At 43.0% G+C, this 24,759-nt stretch overlaps 1 protein-coding gene across 1 annotated transcript in view; it reads left to right on the top strand.

The window, feature by feature from the left end:
• The window catches only part of CBL (Cbl proto-oncogene), a 98,384-nt gene extending 74,191 nt beyond the window's left edge, over window positions 1–24,193 (top strand). The window contains exons 6-13 of the mRNA XM_017870469.1: window positions 5,374–5,398; window positions 6,081–6,212; window positions 6,301–6,678; window positions 8,972–9,066; window positions 19,193–19,309; window positions 19,657–19,754; window positions 20,640–20,822; window positions 21,783–24,193. Coding sequence (XP_017725958.1) covers window positions 5,374–5,398; window positions 6,081–6,212; window positions 6,301–6,678; window positions 8,972–9,066; window positions 19,193–19,309; window positions 19,657–19,754; window positions 20,640–20,822; window positions 21,783–22,069 — 1,315 coding nt within the window. The 3' untranslated portion in view covers window positions 22,070–24,193. The remainder of the gene's footprint in view (window positions 1–5,373; window positions 5,399–6,080; window positions 6,213–6,300; window positions 6,679–8,971; window positions 9,067–19,192; window positions 19,310–19,656; window positions 19,755–20,639; window positions 20,823–21,782) is intronic.
• Window positions 24,194–24,759: the final 566 nt, after the last annotated feature.

Here is a 24,759-nt window from a genome sequence, read left to right as displayed (position 1 = left end):
TTTTTTTTAAGTGGAGACGGGGTTTCACTGTGTTAGCCAGGATGGTCTCAATCTCCTGACCTTGTGATCCGCCCGCCTCGGCCTCCCAAAGTGCTGGGATTACAGGCGTGAGCCACCGCACCCGGCCTACTTGGGCATTTTCTTTTTTTCTTTTTTGAGACGGAGTCTCGCTCTGTCGCCCAGGCTGGAGTGCAGTGGCCGGATCTCAGCTCACTGCAAGCTCCGCCTCCCGGGTCCACGCCATTCTCCTGCCTCAGCCTCCCGAGTAGCTGGGACTACAGGCGCCCGCCATCTCGCCCGGCTAATTTTTTGTATTTTTTTTAAGTGGAGACGGGGTTTCACTGTGTTAGCCAGGATGGTCTCGACCTCCTGACCTTGTGATCCGCCCGCCTCGGCCTCCCAAAGTGCTGGGATTACAGGCTTGAGCCACCGCGCCCGGCCGTACATACTACTATTATCCTCATTTAACAGATTAAGAAATTGAGGCACAAAGAGGTTAGGGAATTTGCCGAAGATCACACAGCTAGTAGGTTGAAGCATCTGTGAGCTGCATCTGTGACCAGGCATTCCAGCTTAAGGCCCAATACTGTCTGTATTTTAGGACTAAGACTTTATTCATATCTCTTGTTGGAGAATATGATGGAGAAATAAAAGAACTGGATCCTCTTTTGCTAATGCAACTAGAATGAGTTCTGTTCCCTTTTTTTAATGGAGTCTTGGCATTAGAAAGTTGGGGCTGGGCATGCCTATAGCTCATGCCTATAATCCCAGTACTTTGGGAGGCTGATGCTGGAGGATCAGTTGAGCCCAGTTTGAGACCAGCCTTGGCAATATAGTGAGACCCTATCTCTACTCCCAACTCCAAAAAAAAAACCAAAAGCTGGGTATGGTGTTGTGTACCTGTAGTTCTGACTACTCTGGAGGCCAAAGCTGGAGGATCAGTTGAGCCCAGCAATTCAACATAGCAAGACCCTATCTTTACCACCACTGCCCCCATGCCCCCCTAAAAAAAAAATAGTTGGGCGTGGTGGTGTTTGCCCGTAGTTCTAACTAGTCTGGAGACTGAGACAGGAGGATTGCTTGATCCCAGGAACTCAAGGCGGGAGTGAGTTGTGATTGTACCACTGCACTCTAGGCTGGGTGACATAGTGAGACCCTGTCTCATAAATAAAAAGCAATTGTATACTACGTGTAGTGTGACGTATTTCTGTAAAAAAAATTTTTTTTAAAGCATATACATAGAAAAGTTGGATGACTACATACCAAACTAATCACTGTTATTTCTGAGGATAGAAATTGAGAGCACTTAAATTCTGTGGAATATTTGAATTTTTTACAATTAATGCATGTTACTTTTTCAAAGTGTTTGTTGTGCTAGATGGTTGAGTGCAAATGGGATAAGAAGTCTGAGACAAGGCTTTCAAGGAGCTAATAGTTTTATTTATGAAGAGGACATATGTTCAGGTGAAACACTTTAGAGGAAGAAGTAAAGGAACACTCTTTCCCTAGCCATGTAGAAATGCAAACAGAAAAAAAACCAGCCTCATGTATTTTGTCATTTGGCCATTCCATAATTTATTTTGTCTTCCTTTTAATGGACATTCATATTGTTTGCAGGCTTACATATATTGGCCAGCTTTTACAAGTCTGTCTAGGCTAGCTATCGTGTACTGCTGCATAAGGGAGTGTGTATTTCAACTGTGATAGAGGGGAGGGTTATGATTAATGGAGGGGCTCATGGGAATATCACAGTGATAATGGTATTTTGTTTTTTAGCTGGATGATAAGTACATGGATGTTTTATTCCTTGTACTTTATAGTTCATTATATATTTTATATGAATAAAATAATTTGAGTGAAAATATTTAACTTTTGGATAGTTATTAAAGCTTAGCCCCTCTTTTTGGTCCTGAAATCACTCTTGAAGGTATGGAAAGGAATGAGAATGCCTGTTTCTTCACATCCTGGTAGATGTTTGTTGTTTTATTTTGATTTGTTTTTAATATAGTGAATCTGCTTATAGTTGGTGAAGGCACATGGATTTTTTTTTTAAGGCTTGAAAGAATTGCTAAAAAACTTACAAAAACATTGGCTCCCTGCCTCTGTCCCCTCCAGCACCTCTCTGTCCCCTTGTTCAGAGTTTTAATTCTTGAAACTGTTTACTACCTCTTTGTTTCTTAACCATATGCTTATACTGCTTCTTCTGGATTCTTGATCTGTTCACCTCAGATATTGTGGGAGAGCATTTAGGTTTCTTATCTCCCTCCTCTCTACTCCATATCCTCCCACTACAGTTATTTGAATTTGGCTTAGTACTCAGTGTTTATGTGATTTCACTCCATACTGTGCCAAATAGCATACTATACTTTTGCTTTCTTATACAACTTTCTGCTTTTCCTGGTATAATTATTTTTATTTTTTAGTTTTCAGTTTGTACCTGTCACTACCAAAATTCATACCGTACTCTCAAACATCCTCTCAATATAGTTTCTGTGAAATAAAATCTGTTAGTATAGTGGTATGTGATATCGTGTACTGCTGCATAGGAAATAGGAGTCATCTGTGTTCAGCTCCAGTCTGCTCCAGTTATTCTTTGTGCTATACTACTTGTCACCCTGAGGTGTCCCCTCGTCATCCTCATGGGACTTCATTGCCTCTCCTCTCTTGTAGTACCTTGGTTCCCGTGTTTTCCTCTTTTTTTGCTTTACTTCTTTATGTCCTTAAAATGGCTTTCTGTGAAAGGGTGAGCGATAAACTTCTTGAGATCGTTGGTATCTTAAAAGGCCTTTATTCAACCCTCAAACGTAAATTGACTAGTTACAGAATTCTAGGTTGATAAATATTCTCCTCTAAATTGTTAAGGCTTCACTGACTTCTAGCTTCTAATGTATTTTTACTTTTCAGTGCTTCCTTTCCCTCTGTCACCAAAAGCCCCCCCCTTTTTTTTGAGATGGAATCTTGCTCTGTCGCCCAGGTTGGAGTGCAGTGGCGCAGTCTTGGCTCACTGCAACCTCCACCTCCTGGGTTCACGCCATTCTCCTGCCTCAGCCTCCTGAGTAGCTGGGACTACAGGCGCCTGCCACCATGCTCGGCTAATTTATTTTATTTTATTTTAGTAGAAATAGGGTTTCACCGTATTAGTCAGGATGGTCTTGTTCTTCTGAACTCATGATGTGCACACCTTGGCCTCACAAAGTGCTGGGATTACAGGTGTGAGCCACCGTACCTGGCCCACCAGAAGCTTTTAAGATATTTTCCTCATCCTTGATTTGATGAAAATGTAAGGGTATTTTGGTTTGTTTGTTGTGGGTTTCTTTTCCTTCATTGAGCTGGGTATGTAATAAACCCTTTCTATTTGGCTATTTATGTCCTTTAAGTCTTTAAGTCTTGGAAATGTTCGTATTTCTCTGATCATTTGTTTTCCATTTATAAATTTACAAAGGTTCCACCTTTTCTGGAACCTTATATGCTGTGATAAAAGAATATTGCGGCCGGGTGTGGTGCTTCACGCCTGTAATCCAGGACTTTGGGAGGCCAAAGCGGGCAGATCACCTGAGATCAGAAGTTCCATACCAGCCTGGCCAATATGGTGAAACCCTGTCTCTACTAAAAATACAAAATTTAGCCGGGCATGGTGGCACATGCCTGTAATCCCTGTTACTTGGGAGGCTGAGGCTGGAGTATGGCTTGAACCTGGGAGGCGGTGGTTGCAGTGAGCCGAGATTGCGCCATTGCACTCCATCCTGGGCAACGAGTGAGACTCCATCTCAGGAAAAAAAAAAAAAAAAAAAAAAAAAAAAAAAAAAAAAAAAAAAAAAAAAGAATATTGCAAGGATCCATTATGATGTTGAGACATGAATTTAAAAATGCGATTAGTTCAACCCTCTGTGCTTAAAGAATGAGAGAAAGATCGATGAGAGGGCCTTCCAGAATGGGGAAATGATTTGAAGAATCATACCGAAGTCGAAATAATCATAGCATGTGCAGGAAACACTGAGGAGATAAGCCTGAATAGAGCAGCCTTGACGCTTGTTAGGGAGTTGTGGGAAATACCTTTGGTTGCAGAGACCAGGTTAGAAAGCCGGGCAGGAGGGTGAGATTTTGTAACAGGGCAAATTGGGAGTTACTGGTGGTTTTTGAGTTGGTGAGTGTTTAAGAATGGCTAAGCTGATAGTGGTAAGCAGAAGGATGTGGTGAGATAAACTACAAGTTGGGAAGTTCACTATGTTGTTTTAATAAATCACGTCAAGACGCGGTGGCTCACGCCTGTAATCCCAGCACTTAGGGAGGTGAAGGCAAGGAGGATCAAACCTCTGGGCAACATGACAAGACCCTGTCTACCCACGCTTCCCACCCCCGCCCCCCAAAAAAAGCAGCGTGTGGTGGTGCACACCTTGTCCCAGCTACTTGAGAGGCTGAGGCAGGAGGATGGCTGGAGCCCAGGAGGTCAAGGCTGCAGTGCACCATGTTTGTGCCACTGCAGTCCAGCCTGAGCTATAGAGCAAGACCCTGTCTCCCAAAAATAAATAAGGTCTGAGGTTGCTAAGTAGAATGAAATGAAATATACAGATAGGAGAATCTTTTAGGGAAAAATCAGCAGGATATAGCGACTGACAAAATAATTATGATGAAGTGAGAGGAGGCTTGACTTTGACTTTTGTCATTGAGCTGTTTAGTTGCTCATGCTGCATTGTCAGCTGATTGGGAGCCCGTTATCTTAAGCATGTGGATAAAGCAAAGAACTAAAGATGAGAGCTTTCTTTTCTGTCATCTACCACCCAACACTAATAACAGGACTAAGTATGGGGATGGCTGTTTCTCTGTCAGTGTTGCTTTCCTGTTGAGGAATTTAAATGCAGAGTAGCTTTTTTTTTTTTTAATGAATTACTGTTTATCTCTTGACCGCTTACTTTGGCAAGCTTATCAGCTATTCCTAAGCCTGCTATAGGCAGGGAAATGGAAGAGGTTATATATGTGTTCTTTCTTCTAATTGGGTACCTCATTTTTTAGAGCTCAAATTGACAGAAAATATTAATCCCTTTTAATTCTTGAATTGGAATAATTTATTTCTTTGGAAGAACTCAAGATACTTTTAGTGATATTCTTGATTTTTTTTTTTTTTTTTTTTTTTTTTTTTTTTTTTTTTTTAAAAATTTCACCTTAAAATTTTTTTTTAGTTAAAAAAAATTTTTTAGAGGGATCTCTGGTGTTGAACTCCTGGCCTCAAGCAATCCTCCTACCTCCCAAAATGCTAGTATGACAGGTGTGAGCCGCTGTACCCACTCTATCTTCTTTCTTATTTTAATAACCCATAGAGAATTCATTGTCATTGATATGTTTCTTTGTTATGTCCCTTAAACATTGTTTTCCCAGGTACTTTGTTAAGAGGTTAATATCTGTACGCCACCCCCCATCCTTTTTTTTCTTTCGTCGAGACAGGCTCTTGCTCTGTTGCCCAGGCTGGAGTACAGTGGCATGATTATGGTTCACTGCAGTCTCAAACTCCTGGGCTCAAGCAGTTTTCCTGCTTTAGCCTCCCAAATAGCTGTGTGCCACCATGGCCCAGCTAATTTTTTATTTCATTTTTTGTAGAGACGGGGTCTCACTATGTTGCCCATACTGGTCTCGAACTTCCGCCTCCCAAAATGTTAGTATTACAGGTGTGGGCCACCATGCATGGCCTGCCCCTTTCTTTTTCTACGGGTTCCTATTTTTAATCTTGAAAAGATTTTTTTTTTTCTTTCTCCAAAGATGAGGGGTAGAAAACTGTAGTAATTTTAAAATTGTAAGCTAGGAAATTTTTTGTCGCCCTGTCCTTTCTAGATAGATTACCTGTAGCTTGCCATGGGTATGGTGTTTCTGTGATTGAGAGTGCCCTCTTATGGTGACACAAAAATTACTCAGGAAGTGCTAGAGTATCTGGAAGTTTTTTAAGAGGGTGTGTGTGACCTTAAACCTAAGTCTGGCCCATTTGTAGCTGTAAGTGTTCCCATGGTATTTGCCATCCACAGCTTTAGGAGAGTTGAAAGATGCCATTTCCCCAAACGAGAGTAACCTGTTAAATTTTTTATGTACCCTAGGTGGAACGGCCGCCTTCTCCATTCTCCATGGCCCCACAAGCTTCCCTTCCCCCAGTGCCACCACGACTTGACCTTCTGCCGCAGCGAGTATGTGTTCCCTCAAGTGCTTCTGCTCTTGGAACTGCTTCTAAGGTAAAGCATTTTCTATTACTGCAGTTTTTGGATTCTTTGCTGTGTACTAGTGGGTTTTTATTGATTTGCTTTCACCATGTTTCCACAGTCTGCTTCTGGCTCCCTTCATAAAGACAAACCATTGCCAGTACCTCCCACACTTCGAGATCTTCCACCACCACCGCCTCCAGACCGGCCATATTCTGTTGGAACAGAATCCCGACCTCAGAGACGCCCCTTGCCTTGTACACCAGGCGATTGTCCATCCAGAGACAAACTGCCACCTGTCCCCTCTAGCCGCCTTGGAGACTCATGGCTGCCCCGGCCGATCCCCAAAGTACCAGTATCTGCCCCAAGTTCCGGTGATCCCTGGACAGGAAGAGAATTAACCAACCGGCACTCACTTCCATTTTCATTGCCCTCACAAATGGAGCCCAGACCAGATGTGCCTAGGCTCGGAAGCACGTTCAGTCTGGATACCTCCATGGTGAGTCTTAATTTTGAAACTATCTAACCTGTTAAGAAGTATGTGTGGACCAGGCACAGTGGCTCATGTCTGTAATCCCAGCCCTTTGGGAGGCCAAGGTGGGCGAATCGCTTGAGCCGAGGATTTTGAGACCAGCCTGGCTGGGCAACGTGGTGTTTTCAAAACCCTGTCTCTACAAAAATTACAAAAATTAGCTGGGCATGGTGGCACATGCCTGTAATTCCAGCTACTCAGGAGGCTGAGGTGGGAATATTGCTTGGGCCCAGGAGGCCAGGGTTTCTGTGAGCCATGATTGTGCCACTGCACTCCAGCCTAGGCAACAGAGTGAGACCCTGTCTTGAAAAAAAAGGAGAAAGAAAAGGAAATATGTGTGGATAGAAGTTTATGGGTTGAAATTTTGTGATAGGTTTTATCTGGAATTCAGAGATGCTATAACATAATTCCTACCCTCAAGAAGTGTGGCCTGGTGCGGTGGCTCACACCTGCAATCACAGCACTTTGGGAGGCCGAGGCAGGTGGATCACCTGAGGTCAGGAGTTCGAGACCAGCCTGGCTAACATGATGAAACCCCATCTCTACTAAAAATACAAAAAACTAGCTGGGTGGCGGGTGTCTGTAGTTCCAGCTACTCAGGAGGCTGAGGCAGGAGAATCGCTTGAACCTGGGAGGCAGAGGTTGCAGTGAGCTGAGATCATGCCACTGCACTCCAGCCTGAGCAACAAGAGTGAAAGTTTGTGTCGGAAAAAAAAAAATAAGTGTGTATGTTCATAGACCAGATGAGGCAGTTTGTAAATATTGCAGCAAATGTCCTTTTATAAATGCCATTTGTAATCTAACTAGAAAACACTTAAGTTTTAGAGAAATAAGAGGTTATTCCCAGGTAGGGCAATCATGAGGACTTTATAGAAGGAGTGGCATCTGAATCTGAAGTATTTCTTTGGAAGTGGATACAATTTTCAGCTTGTTAACAGCCACAATGACAAATGCTTAAGGTGTATTGTGGAATGACGATTAGGTTATTTTAAGTAGAGCAGAAATTTTGTCAGTAGGAGAAAGAGCTGGAAAGGAACATCACACTAGATTAGAGAGACTTGAATACCCTCTTCCAGAAGAATTTTAATTTATATGGTAGGAAATGAAGAGCATTTGGAGGTAGGTTATTGGTCCTTTGTCTAAATATGCAAGAAAGGGTCCAGAACTGGGAGGTGGGAGAGGAATATTTGATGTTTTGTTCATTTATGCACTCAACAAAAAGTCTTGCCCTCACAAAGTTTATATTCTAATGGGAGGAAGATGGAATATAAACATGTTAATTGAATAACATAGTATGTTCACAGTCACAAGTGCTATGGAGAAAAATAGCCCAAAGAAGGGTATAGAGAAAGCTGGCACAGGAGTGGGAGGTACATGAAGTTACAGAGTACAATTCTGAGCAGAAACCTGTAGCAGTAGGGAGGACCTGCCATGCTGATCCCAGGGGAGATGATTCCAGGATGAAGGAAAAAGCAAGTGAGTTTGGGAGAGACTGAAGAGTAAAAAAGGGGTTTAATATAGCCAGTACTAAATGAGCGAGAGAGAGAATCATTGTTTATGAGCAGAGTGGGCAGCCAGATTAGGTCGAAGCCTCTTGAGAGCATGAAATAAAGACTTGTTAAGGCTTGAAAAGCAGTCAGTGCATGGAAAAAAAAGATAAGAAGTACCACATGTATACCGCATGCACATAAAAACGAAGCTTTTACCTGGCTGACTGTTGAATTTGAAATGAGCAGTTGATGGAAGCATTGGCAAACAGGCAGTCAGAAATCTAAGGAGATGGAATGGGAAGAGTAAAGTTGAGAAATGTGGCACTAAGTGAATGGCATATTCTTTCGTTGCAGAGAAGGGGTAACACTCAAGTGGTACCAGTGAGGTGGACAGTTGAATTAGTGAGTGTGGACTAGGTTTGACTTTCTGTCGGCATCAGTATGGAATGACCGTTCTGAGTTTGGATATAGATTATTTAAGATACTAATGGTATTTGTGTGGATAGGCAATTTCCTCAAATCTTTTTAGAATTAAACCAAAAAGTTCATTTCCCTGCCTCTTTCTAGATCTCCATCTCCCTAAACCTTACATTTGAAGGTTCTTCGGAACCTTAAGGCCTCTAAGCCTTAAGGTCAGGTGTGATAACCCCTGGGCATGGCATTGAGAGTTAGGTCTGTATCTGTTATGGTTATTTTGAAAAGGTTCAGTAAGAGGAGCAGCTCAGCTGTGGTAAGAAAGTTGTTTTTCAACACTTTTCTTTACTTTCCAGAGTATGAATAGCAGCCCATTAGTAGGTCCAGAGTGTGACCACCCCAAAATCAAACCTTCCTCATCTGCCAATGCCATTTATTCTCTGGCTGCCAGGTAAGTCTGCTAAAGCTATATATATTTCATACAGTGGAGTTGGTACTTGTGAAAAGTTTACTAGCAGAAAATTGACAAAACCCAGAGAAGTGTAAAAAAGAAAATAAAAATTAATTTCTGTTTGCACCATGTAGAAATGATTATATTTTATGTTTTAGAGTAGTTCCTTCTTTTCCTTTTTCTGCATACATGTACCTTGATCTGTGTTGCTGGGGCCTCTCAACTTTATTAATATTTTCAAGGAGGTTATTTTGGATATCTGCTCTCTGTTGCGTTGCTCTGTGCTCTTTATTTTTCAGAGCAGCTTTCTTTAAGTTTAATTTCCTGTTTTTCCAGCTTCATGAAATGGATGCTGTGTTGGTCTGCTCAGGCTGCCATCACAAAATACCACATATTGGGTGGTTTAAATAGTGGAAATTTATTTTCCCTCAGTTCTGGAGGCTGGAATTCTGAGATCAGGGTGCCTGCATGGTGGCTTTCTGGTGAGGGCTCTCTTCCTGCATCTCACTGTGTGCTTACGTGGCCATCCTCAGTGTTTGCGCAGATCGAGAGAAAGAGAGAGAGCACGCACAAGCTCTCTGGGGTCTTTTCCTATAAGGACACCAGTGCTACTGGATCTGACGTCTTCCAACCTTAATTACATCCTTAGAGGCCCCATCTCCAAATACAGCCACCCCTCAGTATATATGCATGCAGGGGATTAGTTCCAAGACCCCAGCATATACCAGAACGCCCATGGTCGGGTCCCACACTTGGCCCTGTGGAGCCACATATATGAAAAGTTGACCCTCCCTATATGTGGGTTCTAATGAGTACTGTATTTTCAAGCCAGACTTGCTTGACAGAACCCAAGGATACAAAAGCCTGACTGTTTATTGATAAAAATCTATGTGCACACTGAGAATAAGGGCTTCAACAGATGATTTTAGGGGGAACACAAACAGATATTTTACAGTATTCCACCCATTTTGATATGTCATATTTTCATTAAGTTCAAAATATATACTTTTTCTATTTGTGGTTTCTTTAATTTATGGGTTATTTATATGTTGCCTGATTTTCATACCTTTGAAAATTTTCTAGTTATCCTTCTGTTACTGGTGGCTTTATTCCAATGTGATCAGAAACCATATTGTCAACTAGTTTATGGTAAAATTTGGTAATCTGTATCACCTTCAGTTCCTAAGAATGTGTATTTTGCAGTTTTTGGGTTGTAGCATTCTATGTAAGTTAATGAGGTCAAATTTGTTAATTGTGTTAAATCTTGTATCTCCCTAGAACCTTTTTTAAATCTCTCTGCTATTGGATAACTGAGAGGAGAATATTAAATTCTCCACCTATGACTGTGGTTTTTTCTTTTCCTTTTAGTTATATTTATTTGTGTTATCTGTATACTTAGCCTATGTAATTGGGGTACGTAGAAACTTAGACTCTCTGATGCTAAATAAGTTTTTATTATAATCAAATATACCTCTTTTATTCTGTAATTCTGTTTCTTGCCTGCCTTAAGTCTGCTTTGCCATACATGAAAGTGGCTACATCACCTGTCTTTTAGTATTTGCATAACCTCTGTTTGTACCATTTCGCTCCTTCTATTCTTTTTTTTTTTTTTAAATGTGAAACGCTTGACGAACTTGTGTGTCATCCTTGTGTAGAGACCATGGTAATCATCTCTCTATCGTTTCAGTTGTATGAGCTGCTGAAGTGAGCACAACTCCTTCTATTCTTTAATAGTTATCACGAGGTTCCATCATGCACTTTTGACTTTTGTTAGAGTTTTGTTTATTTATTTATTTAGAGATAGGGTCTTGATCTGTTGCCCAGGTTGGAGTGCAGAGACTCAATCATAGCTCACTGCAGCCTCAGCGTCCTAGGCTCAAGAGAACCTCCGGCCTCAGTCTCCTGAGTAACCGGGACTCCAGGCATTCACCATCATGCCCGGCTAAGTTTCAAATCTTTTATTTTTAGTAGAGACAAGGTCTAGCTGTGTTTCCCAGGCTGGTCTTGAACTACTGGTGTCAAGAGATCCTCCTGTCTCAGCTTCCTCAAATGTTGGGAATGCTGGGAAATACAGATGTGAGCCATCACAGCCAGCCTAGAGTGTAATTTTTTTTTTTTTTTTTTTTTTTTGAGACGGAGTCTCGCTCTGTGGCCTGGGCTGGAGTGCAGTGGCCGGATCTCGGCTCACTGCAAGCTCCGCCTCCCGGGTTCACGCCATTCTCCTGCCTCAGCCTCCCAAGTAGCTGGGACTACAGCTGCCCACCACCTCGCCCGGCTAGTTTTTTGTATTTTTTTTTTAGTAGAGACAGGGTTTCACCGGGTTAGCCAGGATGATCTCGATCTCCTAATCTCGTGATCCGCCTGTCTCGGCCTCCCAAAGTGCCCGGCCGAGTATATTTTAAGTCAGCATCTCTGTTTGTTGCCCAGGCTGGAGTGCAGTGGCGCAGTCTCGGCTCACTATAGTCTAAACCTCCCAGGCTCAAATGATCCTCCTGCCTCAGCCTTCCAAGTAGCTGGGACCACAGATGCGCGCTACCACACTCAGCTAATTTTTGCATTTTTTTGTAGAGATGGGGTTTTGCCATGTTGCCCAGGCTGGTTTAGAACTTCTGGGCTCAAGTGATTTGCCCGCCTTGGCCTCCCAAAGTACAAGGATTATAGGCGAAAGCCACCGTGCCCAGCCCACTTTTAATTTTTTAAAAGGATACTTGGCTGTGCTTGGTGGCTCATGCCTGTAATCCCAGCACTTTGGGAGGCCGAAGCGGGCGGATCACGAGGTCAGGAGATCAAGACCATCGTGGCTAACACGGTGAATTCCCATCTCTACTAAAAATACAAGAAAATTAGCGGGCATGGTGGTGGGCTCCTGTAGTCCCAGCTACTTGGGAGGCTGAGTCAGGAGAATGGCATCAACCCAGGAAGTGGAGGTTGCAGTGACCCGAGATTGCGCCACTGCACTCCAGCCTGAGCGACAGAGCGAGACTCCGTCTTAAAAAACAACAACATTGGCCAGGCGCGGTGGCTCAAGCCTGTAATCCCAGCACTTTGGGAGGCCGAGACGGGCGATCACAAGGTCAGGAGATCGAGACCATCCTGGCTAACACTGTGAAACCCCGTCTCTACTAAAAAATACAAAAAACTAGCCGGGCGAGGTGGCGGGCGCCTGTAGTCCCAGCTACTCGGGAGGCTGAGGCAGGAGAATGGCGGGAACCCGGGAGGCGGAGCTTGCAGTGAGTTGAGATCCGGCCACTGCACTCCAGCCCCGGCGACAGAGTGAGACTCTGTCTCAAAACAACAACAACAACAACAACAACAACAACAACAACAAACAGATACTTTCATTGAATACAGCATCTGTTTTTGTTTTGTTTTGTCTTGTCTTGTTTCGAGATGGAGTCTTGCTCTGTCACTCAGGCTGGAGTCCAGTGGCATGATCTCAGCTCACTGCAGCCTCTGCCTCCTGGGTTCAAGTGAGTCTCCTGCCTCACCTCCCAAGTAGCTGGGATTACAGGTACACGCCACCCCGCCCAGCTAATTTTTTTATTTTTATTTTATTTTTTGAGACGGAGTCTTACTCTGTCGCCCGGGCTGGAGTGCAGTGGCCGGATCTCAGCTCACTGCAAGCTCCACCTCCCGGGTTTACGCCATTCTCCTGCCTCAGTCTCCTGAGTAGCTGAGACTACAGGCGCCCACCACTTCGCCGCCCGGCTAGATTTTTGTATTTTTTAGTAGAGACGGGGTTTCACCGTGTTGGCCAGGATGGTCTTGATCTCCTGACCTCAAGTGATCTGCCCACCTCGGCCTCCCAAAGTGCTGGGATTTATAGGTGTGAGCCACTGCACCTGGCCCAGTATAGCATCTGAACTGAAGCTACTTTCTTTTTCTTTTGCTTTTTTTTTTCGAGGGAGAATCTCATTCTGTCGCCCAGGCTGGAGTGCAGTGGCGCAGTTTTGGCTCACTGCAAGCTCCACCTCCCGGGTTCACGCCATTCTCCTGCCTCAGCCTCCCAAGTAGCTGGGACTACAGGTGCCTGCCACCGCGCCTGGCTAATTTTTTGTATTTTAGTAGAGACGGGGTTTCACTGTGTTAGCCAGGATGGTCTCGATCTCCTGACCTCGTGATCCGCCCGCCTTGGCCTCCCAAAGTGCGGGGATTACAGGCGTGAGCCACTGCGCCTAGCCTAAAGCTATTTTCTTTCAGCAGTTTAAAAATAGCATTCCACTCTCTTTTGGCTTCCATCGTTTCTGTTGAGAACTAAGCTCTCAGCCTTAATGTTACTCCTTTAAAGGTAGTGTTTCTTGACTGTGAGTGATGGCTCACACCTGTAATCCCAACACTTTGGGAAGCCAAGGCAGGAGGATCGCTTGAGTCTGGAGTTTGAGACCAGTCTGGGCAACATAGTAAGACTCCCATCTTTACAAAAAATAAAAAGTCAGCCGGGCATGGTGGCACACGCCTATAGTCCCAGCTACTGTGGAGGCTGTTTGCTGGAGCCCAGGATGTTGAGGCTGCCGTGAGCTGTGATGGTACTACTTCACTCCAGCCTGGGTTACCGAGGAAGACCCGGTCTCAATAAAATAATAAAATAAAATATAATATAATAAATAAAATAAAATAAAATAAAAATAAAGGCTGGATAAATAGGCCAGGTGCAGTGGCTCATGTCTGTAGCCTCAGCATTTTGGGAGGCCAAGACAAGCGGATTGCCTGAACTCGGGTTTGAGATCAGCTTGAGCAACATGGCGAAACCCTGTCTCTGTGAAAAAGATACAAAAAAATAGCTGGGCATGGTGGTGCACACCTGTGGTCCGAGCTGCTCAGGAGGCTGAAGTGGGCAGATTCCCTAAGCCTAGAAGGTCGAGGCTGTAGTGAGCCATGATTGTGCCACTGTACTCCAGCATGGGCAACACAGACCGTGTCTCAAAAAATAAAAATGTATATTAAAAAGAAAAACATAATGCTGCTTTTCCTAGGTACCTACAAAATGTTTTTTCCCCCCTCTGGTCCCAGCAGTTTTACTGTATCTTCCTCTGTGGTTTTCTTTGTATTTATCTTTTAATCCTTCATAAGTTTTTTTCTTCTTCTTCTTTTTTTTAAAGACGGAGTCTCACTCTGTCACCCAGGCTGGAATACAATGCTGTGATCTCAGCTCACTGCAACCTCTGCCTCCCAGGTTTAAGCAGTTCTCCCACCTTAGCCAAGTAGCTGGGATTTTAGGCATTTTTGTATTTTTAGTAGAGATGGGGTTTCACCATTTTGGCCAGGCTGGTCTTGAATTCCTAATGTCAAGTGATTCACCTGCCTCAGCCTCCCAAAGTGCTAGGATTACAGGCATGAGCCACTGCACCCTGACCTCCTTTTCTTTTTCAAACACTAACTGGAACCAAGCCTTCGTAAGTTTGGTAAAGTTTATTTAGTTTGTGATATTTTTAATCAGTTTTAGGACATCGTCAGCCAGTTTTTCTGAAAACAGACTGAATATTGCAGTCCCTCTTTGTCCTCTTCTTCTGGGACTACCTTTTCCGGAATTTTAGACCTTTTCACTATGTCTCTGAGAGCTCTTATGCTGATATCTTTTTTTTTTCCCCATTGTTTTTCTCTGCATACTTTATTTTCTTTGATTTTTTAATTTTTTCAGCCTCCTTAGTAACTGGGACTATAGGTGTGTACCACCACACCCAGCTAATTTTTGTATTTTGTGTGCATACAGGGTTTTGCTGTGTTGTCCAGTTGTATTTTTAGATACAGATGCTCCTCAACTTAAGATGGGGTTATGTCCCGGTAAACCCATTGTAAGTTGAAAGTACATTTTGACTTATAGTATTTTTGACTGGGTTTATCCAGATACTGCTCCATTGTAAGTAGAGAAGTGTATTGAATGTTTATTACTTTTGCACCATTGTAAAGTTGAAAAATCATAAGTTGGGTACTGTGTTGTATTTTTAAGTTCTAGTGCTTCCATGTGATTTTAAAATGTATCGATTCTATCCTTTTTTTTTTTTTCTTTTTCTTTTTTGAGACGGAGTCTTGCTCTGTCACCCGGGTTGGAGTGCAGTGGTGCAGTCTTGGCTCTCTGCAAGCTCTGCCTCCCAGGTTGAAGCGATTCTCCTGCCTCAGCCTCCCGAGTAGCTAGGATTACAAGCATGTGCCACCACCACGTCTGGCTAATTTTTGTATTTTTAGTAGAGACAGGGTTTCACCGTGTTGGCCAGGCTGGTCTTGAATTCCTGACCTCAGGTGATCCACCCGCCTCAGCCTCCCAAAGGAATGCGATTACAGACATGAACCAGCGTGCCCATCCCATCTTCTTTTTTTATTAAACAAATAAATTATTATTTTAATGGCCATATATAACTCCAACTCTGCCCAGCTTGGCAAGACAGCCAAAATATCTATTTAGCTTTTCGATTGCTGCTTTCTGCTTGTTTTCTCAAAATCTAGCCCCATGCATAAACAGTTGAGGGATTTGCAATAGCTCTAGGGAAAATTGCTGGCATTGCAGGTATACTTCTCTACTCTTCCTTTCTCTATACTTTTTGGTCCCTCATAACTTGACTGTCATTGTACCCCAACATTTCTGTCTCCTCTTAGTCTGTTTTCTGTTGTTATAACAGAATACCTGAGATTAAGTAATTTATAAAGAAGAGAAGTTTGTATTTAGCCCATGCTTTTGGAAGCTGGAATGTTGAAAAGCATGGCGCTGACATGGTGAGGGCCTTCCTGCTACCTTGTAACAAGGCATCAGCATGTGAAGATGGTAACTAAGTTTCCAACACATGAAATTGGGGGACACATTTATATCGTAGCATTCTCAGCAGCCCATTGAGACTACTTTAAACCCCTAGTTCAAAGCCCCTAATACAGGGCTTACTCTAATGTATTCTTTCTTAAATCTTAGCCTGTTAAGTCATGGCTGCCTGGTTGCTCTCCAGCGTCTTCTTTCTTTTGAAGTATATATTGCCAACATGCTTTGTGAGAAGGAGGTTCAATTATATATTTTATGGACTTTATTAACAGAGAATTATAATTAAAAATGTTTTAAGTCAGGCGCAGTGGCTCACACCTGTAATCCCAGCACTTTGGGAGGCCAAGGTGGGTGGATCACTTGAGGTTAGGAGTTCGAGACCAGCCTGGCCAACATGGTGAAACCCTGTGTCTACTAAAAACACAAAAATTAGCTGAGTGTGGTGGCAGGCGCCTGTACCACCAGCTACTTGGGAGGCTGAGGCAGGAGAGTCAGTTGAATACGGGAAGTAGAGGTTTCAGTGAGCCGAGATCGCGCCATTGCGCTCCAGCCTGGACGACAGAATGAGACTCCGTCTCCAAAAAAAAAAAATGTATTGCCTTTTAATGGCCCTTTTACAAAAATAATACATGTTAACTAAAATTTAGAAAATACAGGTAAGCAGGCTGGGCGCAGTGGCTCATTCCTGTCATCCCGGCAGTTTGGGAGGCCGAGGCTGGTGGATCACGAGGTTGAGATTGAGACCATCCTGGCCAACATGGTGAAACCCTGTCTCTACTAAAAATACAAAAATTAGCTGGGTGTGGTGGCATGTGGCTGTGGTCTCAGCTGCTTGGTAGGCTGAGGCAGGAGAATCGCTTGAACCTGGGAGGCGGAGGTTGCAGTGAGCCAAGACTGCGCCACTGCACTCCAGCCCGGTGACAGAGTGAGACTCTGTCTCAAAAAGAAAAAAAAAAAGAAAAAGGAAATACAGGTAAGCAACACTGAAGAAATAAGTGGTATCTATAATCTTACTACCTAGAATCAGACAGTAGTTAGCAATTTGATACATGTTCATTGCCATTCTTTCTTGTATGAAATTATATTGTCATTGCTGGTTTTCACTAGAAATATCTTGAACATCTTTGCATGTTATTACATATTCTATTGCAATGATTTTCAAATTATTTCACATGATTATACATCAGTGTAACTAAAGTGGAATCTCAGTTTGTAAAATAGGTAAGAACAGATCTATTGTAGTAGAAGCAGCGGTAGGCTTCTGTGGCTCCTGCTTGGAACCTCTAAGGCACTTGGGGACACAGTTGTGTGGCTCAGTATTTATTCAGTACATTATTATTTAGTATTTAAGTTATTGCGTAATTTTCTAGCATTATAAATAATGCTGCAATGAATGTTCTTGATGGTTTCCTTAGGGAAAATTCTCAGAAATGGAGTTTCTGAGACCAAGAGTATGCGTGTTTGGTAAATACTTTTGTTGAATTACACAACAGAAACGTATCAATTCCTTATTTCTACAGCTGTGTAACAGAGTACCCATTCATTTCCCTACACCTTCACTGACACAATGTGGCCAAATACCACATTAAGAACAAACTAGGGGCCGGGCGTGGTGGCTCAAGCCTGTGATCCCAGCACTTTGGGAGGCCGAGACGGGCAGATCATGAGGTCAGGAGATCGAGACCATCCTGGCTAACACGGTGAAACCCCGTCTCTACTAAAATACAAAAAAACTAGCCGGGCGAGGTGGCGGGCGCCTGTAGTCCCAGCTACTCGGGAGGCTGAGGCAGGAGAATGGCGTAAACCAGGGAGGCGGAGCTTGCAGTGAGCCGAGATCCGGCCACTGCACTCCAGCCTGGGTGACAGAGCGAGACTCCGTCTCAAAAAAAAAAAAAAAGAACAAACTAGGGCTGGGTGGGGTGGCTCAGGCCTGTAATCCTAGCATTTTGGGAGACTGGAGCGGGAGGATCAGTTGAACCCAAAAGTTTAAGACCAGCCTGGGCAACATAGTAAGACTCTGTCTCTACAAAAAAAAATTTTTTTTTAAAATTAGCCTAGTGTTGTGGCACATGCCTGTAGTCCCACCTACTGAGGAGGCTGAGGCGGGAGGATCACTTGAGCCCGGGAGATTGAGGCTGCAGTGGGTTGTCATCGTGCTACTGTGCTCCAGCGAAAAATCTAGGTGTTTCTTTGTTAATATGGATTGTCCTCCCGCCATCTCATTTTATTGTGAAAAATTACAAAGATGGTAGAGGTGAAAGAATTTTACAGTGAACACCCATATACTGATCACCTGGATTCTACTTTTAGCATTTTATTATATTTGTCTTATCAAACTATATGTCTGTCTTTTGATGTTTTCAAAGTAAATTGTAGATACCAGTACGTTTCTGCCTCAGAACTTCAGCATGCATTGCACAAATCTTAAGTGGATATTTGCCATTAACGGCAAAAAAACACAATTACTTTTGCACCACCCTAATAAAAGTAACATGTAGACATAAGAAAAAAGCTCAAGTGAGATTAAAGGGGACTTTTATGTTCTGTGTTAAGTTTCTATAGCACTTACATGTGTTGCTTTTATAATTAGGAAAACTAAACATCAGGCAGACAAATAAATGAAAGAGATGCTCCTTGTAGCGTCTTTGGGATATGCAAAAGTAATATAAAGAGGAAGGGAGGAGAAACAAATTCACACTGCAAGAAGTAGGTTTTGTGTGTTTTTTCCCCTACAATTTGGTGGGGTGTTTTTGTATTTCTTGGGAGTTTTTTTGTTTCATTTCATGGGGTGGCAGAAGTCTTGTTTCCAAAGTTTCTGGGTGAAGTTACATGTGGGTGTAACAGCCAGATCCTTGATGTGGGAATCGGTAGATCTGGGATCTAGCCTCAGAATTTATGCTAACTGCCAGGTCACTTTCTCTCTCTGTATTTTAAATTTTTCTTATACAAAACAAGGAGTTTGAGAAAGCTTTTGACAAGCTATGCATTCCTTGAAACCATAGGTAGAGTTTAGAATTGGAATTTAGTGTACAGTTCTAACATATTGTCAGAAAAAATCTTGCTGTTTCTCTAACTCTAGGGCCTGGGACTCTATAATGAAACTTCTGTGGGGATTAGGACCAACCGGTGTCTCAGGTGATTAGCCCAGTATATCACCTCGGAAGCATAAAAGCTGCACCTTTGGTCAGTTGAAAGTGACATTTTTAGTTAGTGTGCTTTTGCTAATTACCTGTCTTGGTCAGTAGAAATAATAGTTCCCTAGGTGGCAAGTGTTTTGCTCTGTACAATTTGAGTTATGTCTGTTTTTAAGCCACTTATTTTATACTTCAAAGTTTACCAGTTTGTTACTTCTTTTTCTGCTTTTTATTCTTCATCTTCCAGACCTCTTCCTGTGCCAAAACTGCCACCTGGGGAGCAGTGTGAGGGTGAAGAGGACACAGAGTACATGACTCCCTCCTCCAGGCCTCTACGGCCTTTGGATACATCCCAGAGTTCACGGTAGGTTCCCAACAACCCTGTTTTGGGCCATATACCTCTATGCGGGTAATTGCCACCCTTCACCTGCTTGGCTTGCTGCCTGCACATAGTGTTATCCAGTCAGATTAAAGCAGAAAGATAAATCTAGCCCTTCATGGTTTAAGCCTTTTGTAGCTGTAGGTAATTGCACTTATGTTTTCTCAGCAACATGAGAACCTCAAAAACACAGACACCTGTAACTTGCCGAAAGAGTCAACCTTAATAACATTTATTAGTGATACTGGCAAAAGGAGGAGCTTAATCTTCATAAGTTTATAGATAACAGTTCTATTTCCAAAGATCATTATGGCACTTTCCTTCTGGTTCAGAGCATGTGATTGCGACCAGCAGATTGATACCTGTACGTATGAAGCAATGTATAATATTCAGTCCCAGGCGCCATCTGTCACCGAGAGCAGCACCTTTGGTAAGTAGCCATTCTGCTACTTTAAAAGTCATTGATATGTCATAGGAATGAACATGTATTATTTAGCAATTGAGATAGCTTGATCTAAGCTGAAAATTCTTCTGTAGCTGGGACTACAAGTATGTGCCACCATGCCTGGCCAATTTTTGTATTTTTAGTAGAGATGGGGTTTCACTGTGTTGGCCAGGCTGGTGTTGAACTCCTGACCTCAGGTGATCCACCACTCCCAAGTGCTTAGATTACCGGCATGAGCCACCATGCCAAGACAAAGCTGAAAATTATTTTCAATAATCTTTGGCAAAATGATCCATGGCAAAATAAAGGAGTAAAGTATCCCCATTCCTTTATTTCCTGCTCACACTGCTGGTTCCTTTTGTGCTTTTCTTTGTCCTTTCAGGGCCTAGAGACATTTGTGTTCTATACCCTGGACCTGTAAGCTCCTTTTTATTCTCATTGAATTGATGGAATTCTCTTCTGTGGGGGTGGTGAACACTCAATTCCCATGTTCACTAGCCTACCAGATTGAAAGTTCAAGAAGCCTGCTCTCACAGGACCTTCTGCTGATCTTCCAAGGTGGAATGTGGATAGAATTGTTTATTGAATGCTCTGAGATGACGTTCGAGTCATTGGCATCAGTGGCTATTAACCTTGTCAAGAATAACCTTTGGCACGTTCAAAAATGAAAGCTGAAGTGTTGGTGCAGATTTTGTTTTCTATTTTTATCTCTGTTTACATGGTGTTTGGCCCACAGTAGACAATCAGTAACTGTTCGTTGAACGAGATAAATGATTGCATACATGCAAAAATGAGTGGATGCCCTTATATTGAAATGTATTAGAAGATGAAGTGTGTCAGAAGAAGATCACCTCACTGATTTTTCTCCAGGTGAAGGGAGTTTGGCTGCAGCCCATGCCAACACTGGCCCCGAGGAGCCAGAAAATGAGGATGATGGGTATGATGTCCCTAAGCCACCTGTGCCGGCCGTACTGGCCCGCCGGACTCTGTCAGATATCTCTAATGCCAGCTCCTCCTTTGGCTGGTTGTCTCTGGATGGTGATCCCACAACAAGTGAGTCTCCAGGCTACTTTGGGTTTGTCCTGAATGGCAGTATGGCCTGCATGTTTATATTGAAAGGGAGATGACCTTCTCTGGTGACAGTCAGTATGTGGATGTAGTAGGCTAAACATTATGTCTAAATGGGAGGAAAGTCCTAAGTTAGGAAGTTAGACTGTAGTCAGACTCTCTAGGATTTTTGCACTTAGAAAAGAGGTCGTTCCTTAAACTCTGGCTCTTCTTATGTTAGGGGTAGGTAGGATTTATAGTTTTTCTGAGTATGCCTTATGACACTGGTAATTAGGTTTGATGACTCAGACCACACATTCCTTTTTCCTGGGCTCTGTTCCATTGGAAAGGAGGTGTGCTGGCTCTGGAACACACACTGAATGGGCCTGGAGCCAGCCCATGTTGGGCCTTGATTGTTGGAGGCTGCTCTTCTTGCACCTGTGGCTGCCTGGTAGGGCAGCAGCCAGAGTTGCTGTCACTTTGGAAATTGAAGACAGCCTTCAGGACAGACAGCTGGTGAGAAAGAATACAGCCTTCGGTTGCCCAGACGAGCAGTGATCCCCACTCAGCCTTGGCTAATGCTTCTTTATTGCAACTTATATCTCTCTTTTTCCTTATTTGTAGAAGACGAAGTTTAGTATCTTCTCTGGTCCCCTCAGAATTAAAACAGACAATTACATGTGCAGAAACATGTTGCTTAGTGTCAAGCGTGATGCAGTTGTTTATGACTGCAGTGGTTATTGTTTGTAGAACAGGTGCATGGTATATTTAGAAGGTTGTTTTTATTGTGATAAGGAGGAGGCTATATCTTAAAACCCTTGAACCTGTAAAACCTAGCCTTGTGGCTGAAGAGCACATGTACCCAATTTACAGGAAGTCAATAATATCTTGATATTAGCACATTTTTATTGCTCTCGTTAAATGAGGATTTCCCCAGATTTGCAAATATTTTTTTTCCTATTCTAGATGTCACTGAAGGTTCCCAAGTTCCCGAGAGACCTCCTAAACCATTCCCTCGGAGAATCAACTCTGAACGGAAAGCTGGCAGCTGGCAGCAAGGTAGTGGTGCTGCCGCCTCTGCTGCCACCACCTCGCCTCAGCTCTCCAGTGAGATTGAGAACCTCATGAGTCAGGGGTACTCCTACCAGGACATCCAGAAAGCTTTGGTCATTGCCCAGAACAACATCGAGATGGCCAAAAACATCCTCCGGGAATTTGTTTCCATTTCTTCTCCTGCCCATGTAGCTACCTAGCACACCACCTCCCTGCTGCAGGTTTAGAGGACCAGTGAGTTGGGAGTTATTACTGAAGTAGCACCTAGAAGGGCAGGAGTTCCTTTGGTGACTTCACAGTGAAGTCTTGCCCTCTCTGTCGGGTATCACATCAGTGGTTCCAAGATTTCAAAGCAGTGAAATGAAAATGGAGCAGCTAATATGTTTTATTATTTTATGGGTCTTGAGAGTGCATTTGAAGGTGTCCTTCGGTTCCCACATAAAGAGAGTGTGGACTTTATTACATGATAACCTACCTGGGGAACAGCCCAGAAAGCTGTAGAACAAATATTTTGCTGGAAATCCTAATTGAGGACTTAAGACTTCCTGGGTTAAGGATGTGGCCGTGTGTGTGTCTGTCTGCCTGTGGTTGTGTGTGTCCTTGTGATTATAAGATTAACCTGCTGTGTGTGTTAATTCCAGGCAGGGAATTAGCACAAAAGGTTTAGGAAGGAATCTTTTTTAAAGACTTCCATCTACTGTGGTATTATACCCAAGCCTAGTGTGTATTACAACTTCAACACTCCCCTTTGGCTTATATCACCATGTGCATAGCTAAAGTCTTCTATTTTTAGAACACCCTCAGTCTGTTCTTTCCCCATCAACTCCTTCCTCATCCTTCTTGGTGTTCTGTCATTGGCCATGGGCTTGCTATGACCAGCCTTACTGAGGCCAAGCAGCTTATGGGTTGTTCTTTATTGTGTGTGATGGTACTGGTTTGTTTGGTAGATAAGTGGGAGGAAAAGTACTGTTGCTACACTATTATAGTCATGTTTGATACTAGCAGCTAACACTGGTCACTCCAAAGCACTGTTTCTATAGGAACATTGAATCTATTAAGATGTTTTGATTATCCTAATTATATAATGACCGATTTGAGATAGAGGCCTTTAAATACATTCCATGCCCTCCCCAGAAAATCGTCTGTGGGAGTCAGTTGCCTTGGTGCCAGGTGTGTGTTCTGATGTAGGTCATGAGTCTTTCTACTTAATGGGAAGGGAAGAACATTTGTTTCCAGGATGACTTTCTGGCCAGAGTACCATAAAGCTTTTAGGAAGCTTCGTTCACATGCTATTTAAATGCACAAAATAGACAGTAAGGATTTATCTGTTCAGTTTTTCTTCCCAGTGAATTAATTTCAGCTTATATGGGTGTCTTCATTTGAACATGAGGAATATTAGGTTAGATTTTCAGCAGTGGTTTTTTTCCTTTGCCCTTTAAGGAGTGGGGATAATGCCCATGGTGGCCCAGCCTCTTGCAGATAGCACCTTCCCTGCATTGCTGCCTCCCGATGATGTCGTTTCTTTCTTGTGCCTGTGGCTTTGGGAGTGTAACATCTCTTTCCTCCTTTCCTTCCCTTTTCCTCTTCACCTGAGGTCCTCAATACTCTCTGTAATTACTGTGTTCTTCACAGTAAGTAGACATCATTCAGTGAATAAATTACTGTAGTCAAAGACAATATGGGCTGGCAGTTTGTGTAATTGCAGGTTCATAAAGAAGATTGAGAGTCCAGTTTGGAGAACCATTAGTCAGTTCCTTTATATGCTGATAAATGATCCCTCGAGTTCAGTTAGTATTCTGTCCAGAGTGTTTTGCTGACTTTCTTAGCAGTGTATAACCTTTCTCCACGTCAGAAGCAAGCCTGCTCTTTGATAAATATGTCTTCCTGAAAATCTAAATCATGCTTTTGTCTTTAGATCTAGACAGAAATGACCCTCCTTGGATCAGTCTTTTTTCTAGTCTTATCATCTTTGGAACTAAAACTTGTTCTAACTCCTCTCTTGGCATTCAGCTACTCCTGAATCTTTTGGTTTTATCCTCTGGCCTCAGAGCCATTTATGTCCCCAGAGTAGGCAGTACAGGACCTCGTGTTGATTTGCCGTGGTTACTCAGTATCTTCTCTACATGGCATAAAGCGGCAAAACCCACCATTAGATGAGGTAGTCCTGAATTGAGGTGGAGTGGGGCAGAGGAAAATGGCAGTGAATATCAAACAGTAGACTGCCATCAGCTTCTAACAGCCAGTATGTATACTGTTTCATTTTGAGGTAATGTTCAGTTTTGCATTTTGTTCAAATATTGAAGGCCTAGACAAAGAACTAGAAAGAAAACGGCGGCAGTTTCCAGGCCTGTCCATGTGGTAATTTTCCTTTATCTGCAGATACTGCCCATAGTCTCAAGATCTCTTCAGAAGACAAAGCACTGGCTATATATCTTTTGCCTTTTCCATGCATCTAAATCTTTTCTGGAAATTACTGTCCCTACTGTGTAGGCTCAGGGCAGTCTCGACTTTTCCTTTTTTGAGTCCCGTTTGGCTCTTTGAATCCGCATGAAACTGAGGCTCCAGCTCCGTGTGTTCTGCCTGTGTCCCATCGATGGGCTGGGGTGTTAGTTGGTCACGGGTATCTGCCAGCATTCAAGGTTTTGGATTATTTTGTGAGGATCTTTCCTTTGACTGGGTGCCCTGAGGACACACCTGGGTCTGTGCCTGAGATTGCCAGGCAAGATTAAGGAAAGTTTTCATGTGGCTTTTGTTTTGAGATTATTGTCAAAAGCTTAATTTCTTTTTTTTTTGTTTTTTGTTTTTTGTTTTTTTTTGAGATGGAGTCTTGCTCATCACCCAGGCTGGAGTGTAGTGGCGTGATCTCGGCTCACTGCAAGCTCCGCCTCCC

This window comes from Rhinopithecus bieti, unplaced genomic scaffold, assembly GCF_001698545.2.
Source record: "Rhinopithecus bieti isolate Rb0 unplaced genomic scaffold, ASM169854v2 scaffold_5002, whole genome shotgun sequence".
In the NCBI taxonomy this organism is placed as follows: Eukaryota; Metazoa; Chordata; class Mammalia; order Primates; family Cercopithecidae; genus Rhinopithecus; species Rhinopithecus bieti.
The sequence above is the reverse complement of the archived record's forward strand: the minus strand, read 5'-3'. Positions and strand labels throughout refer to the sequence as shown.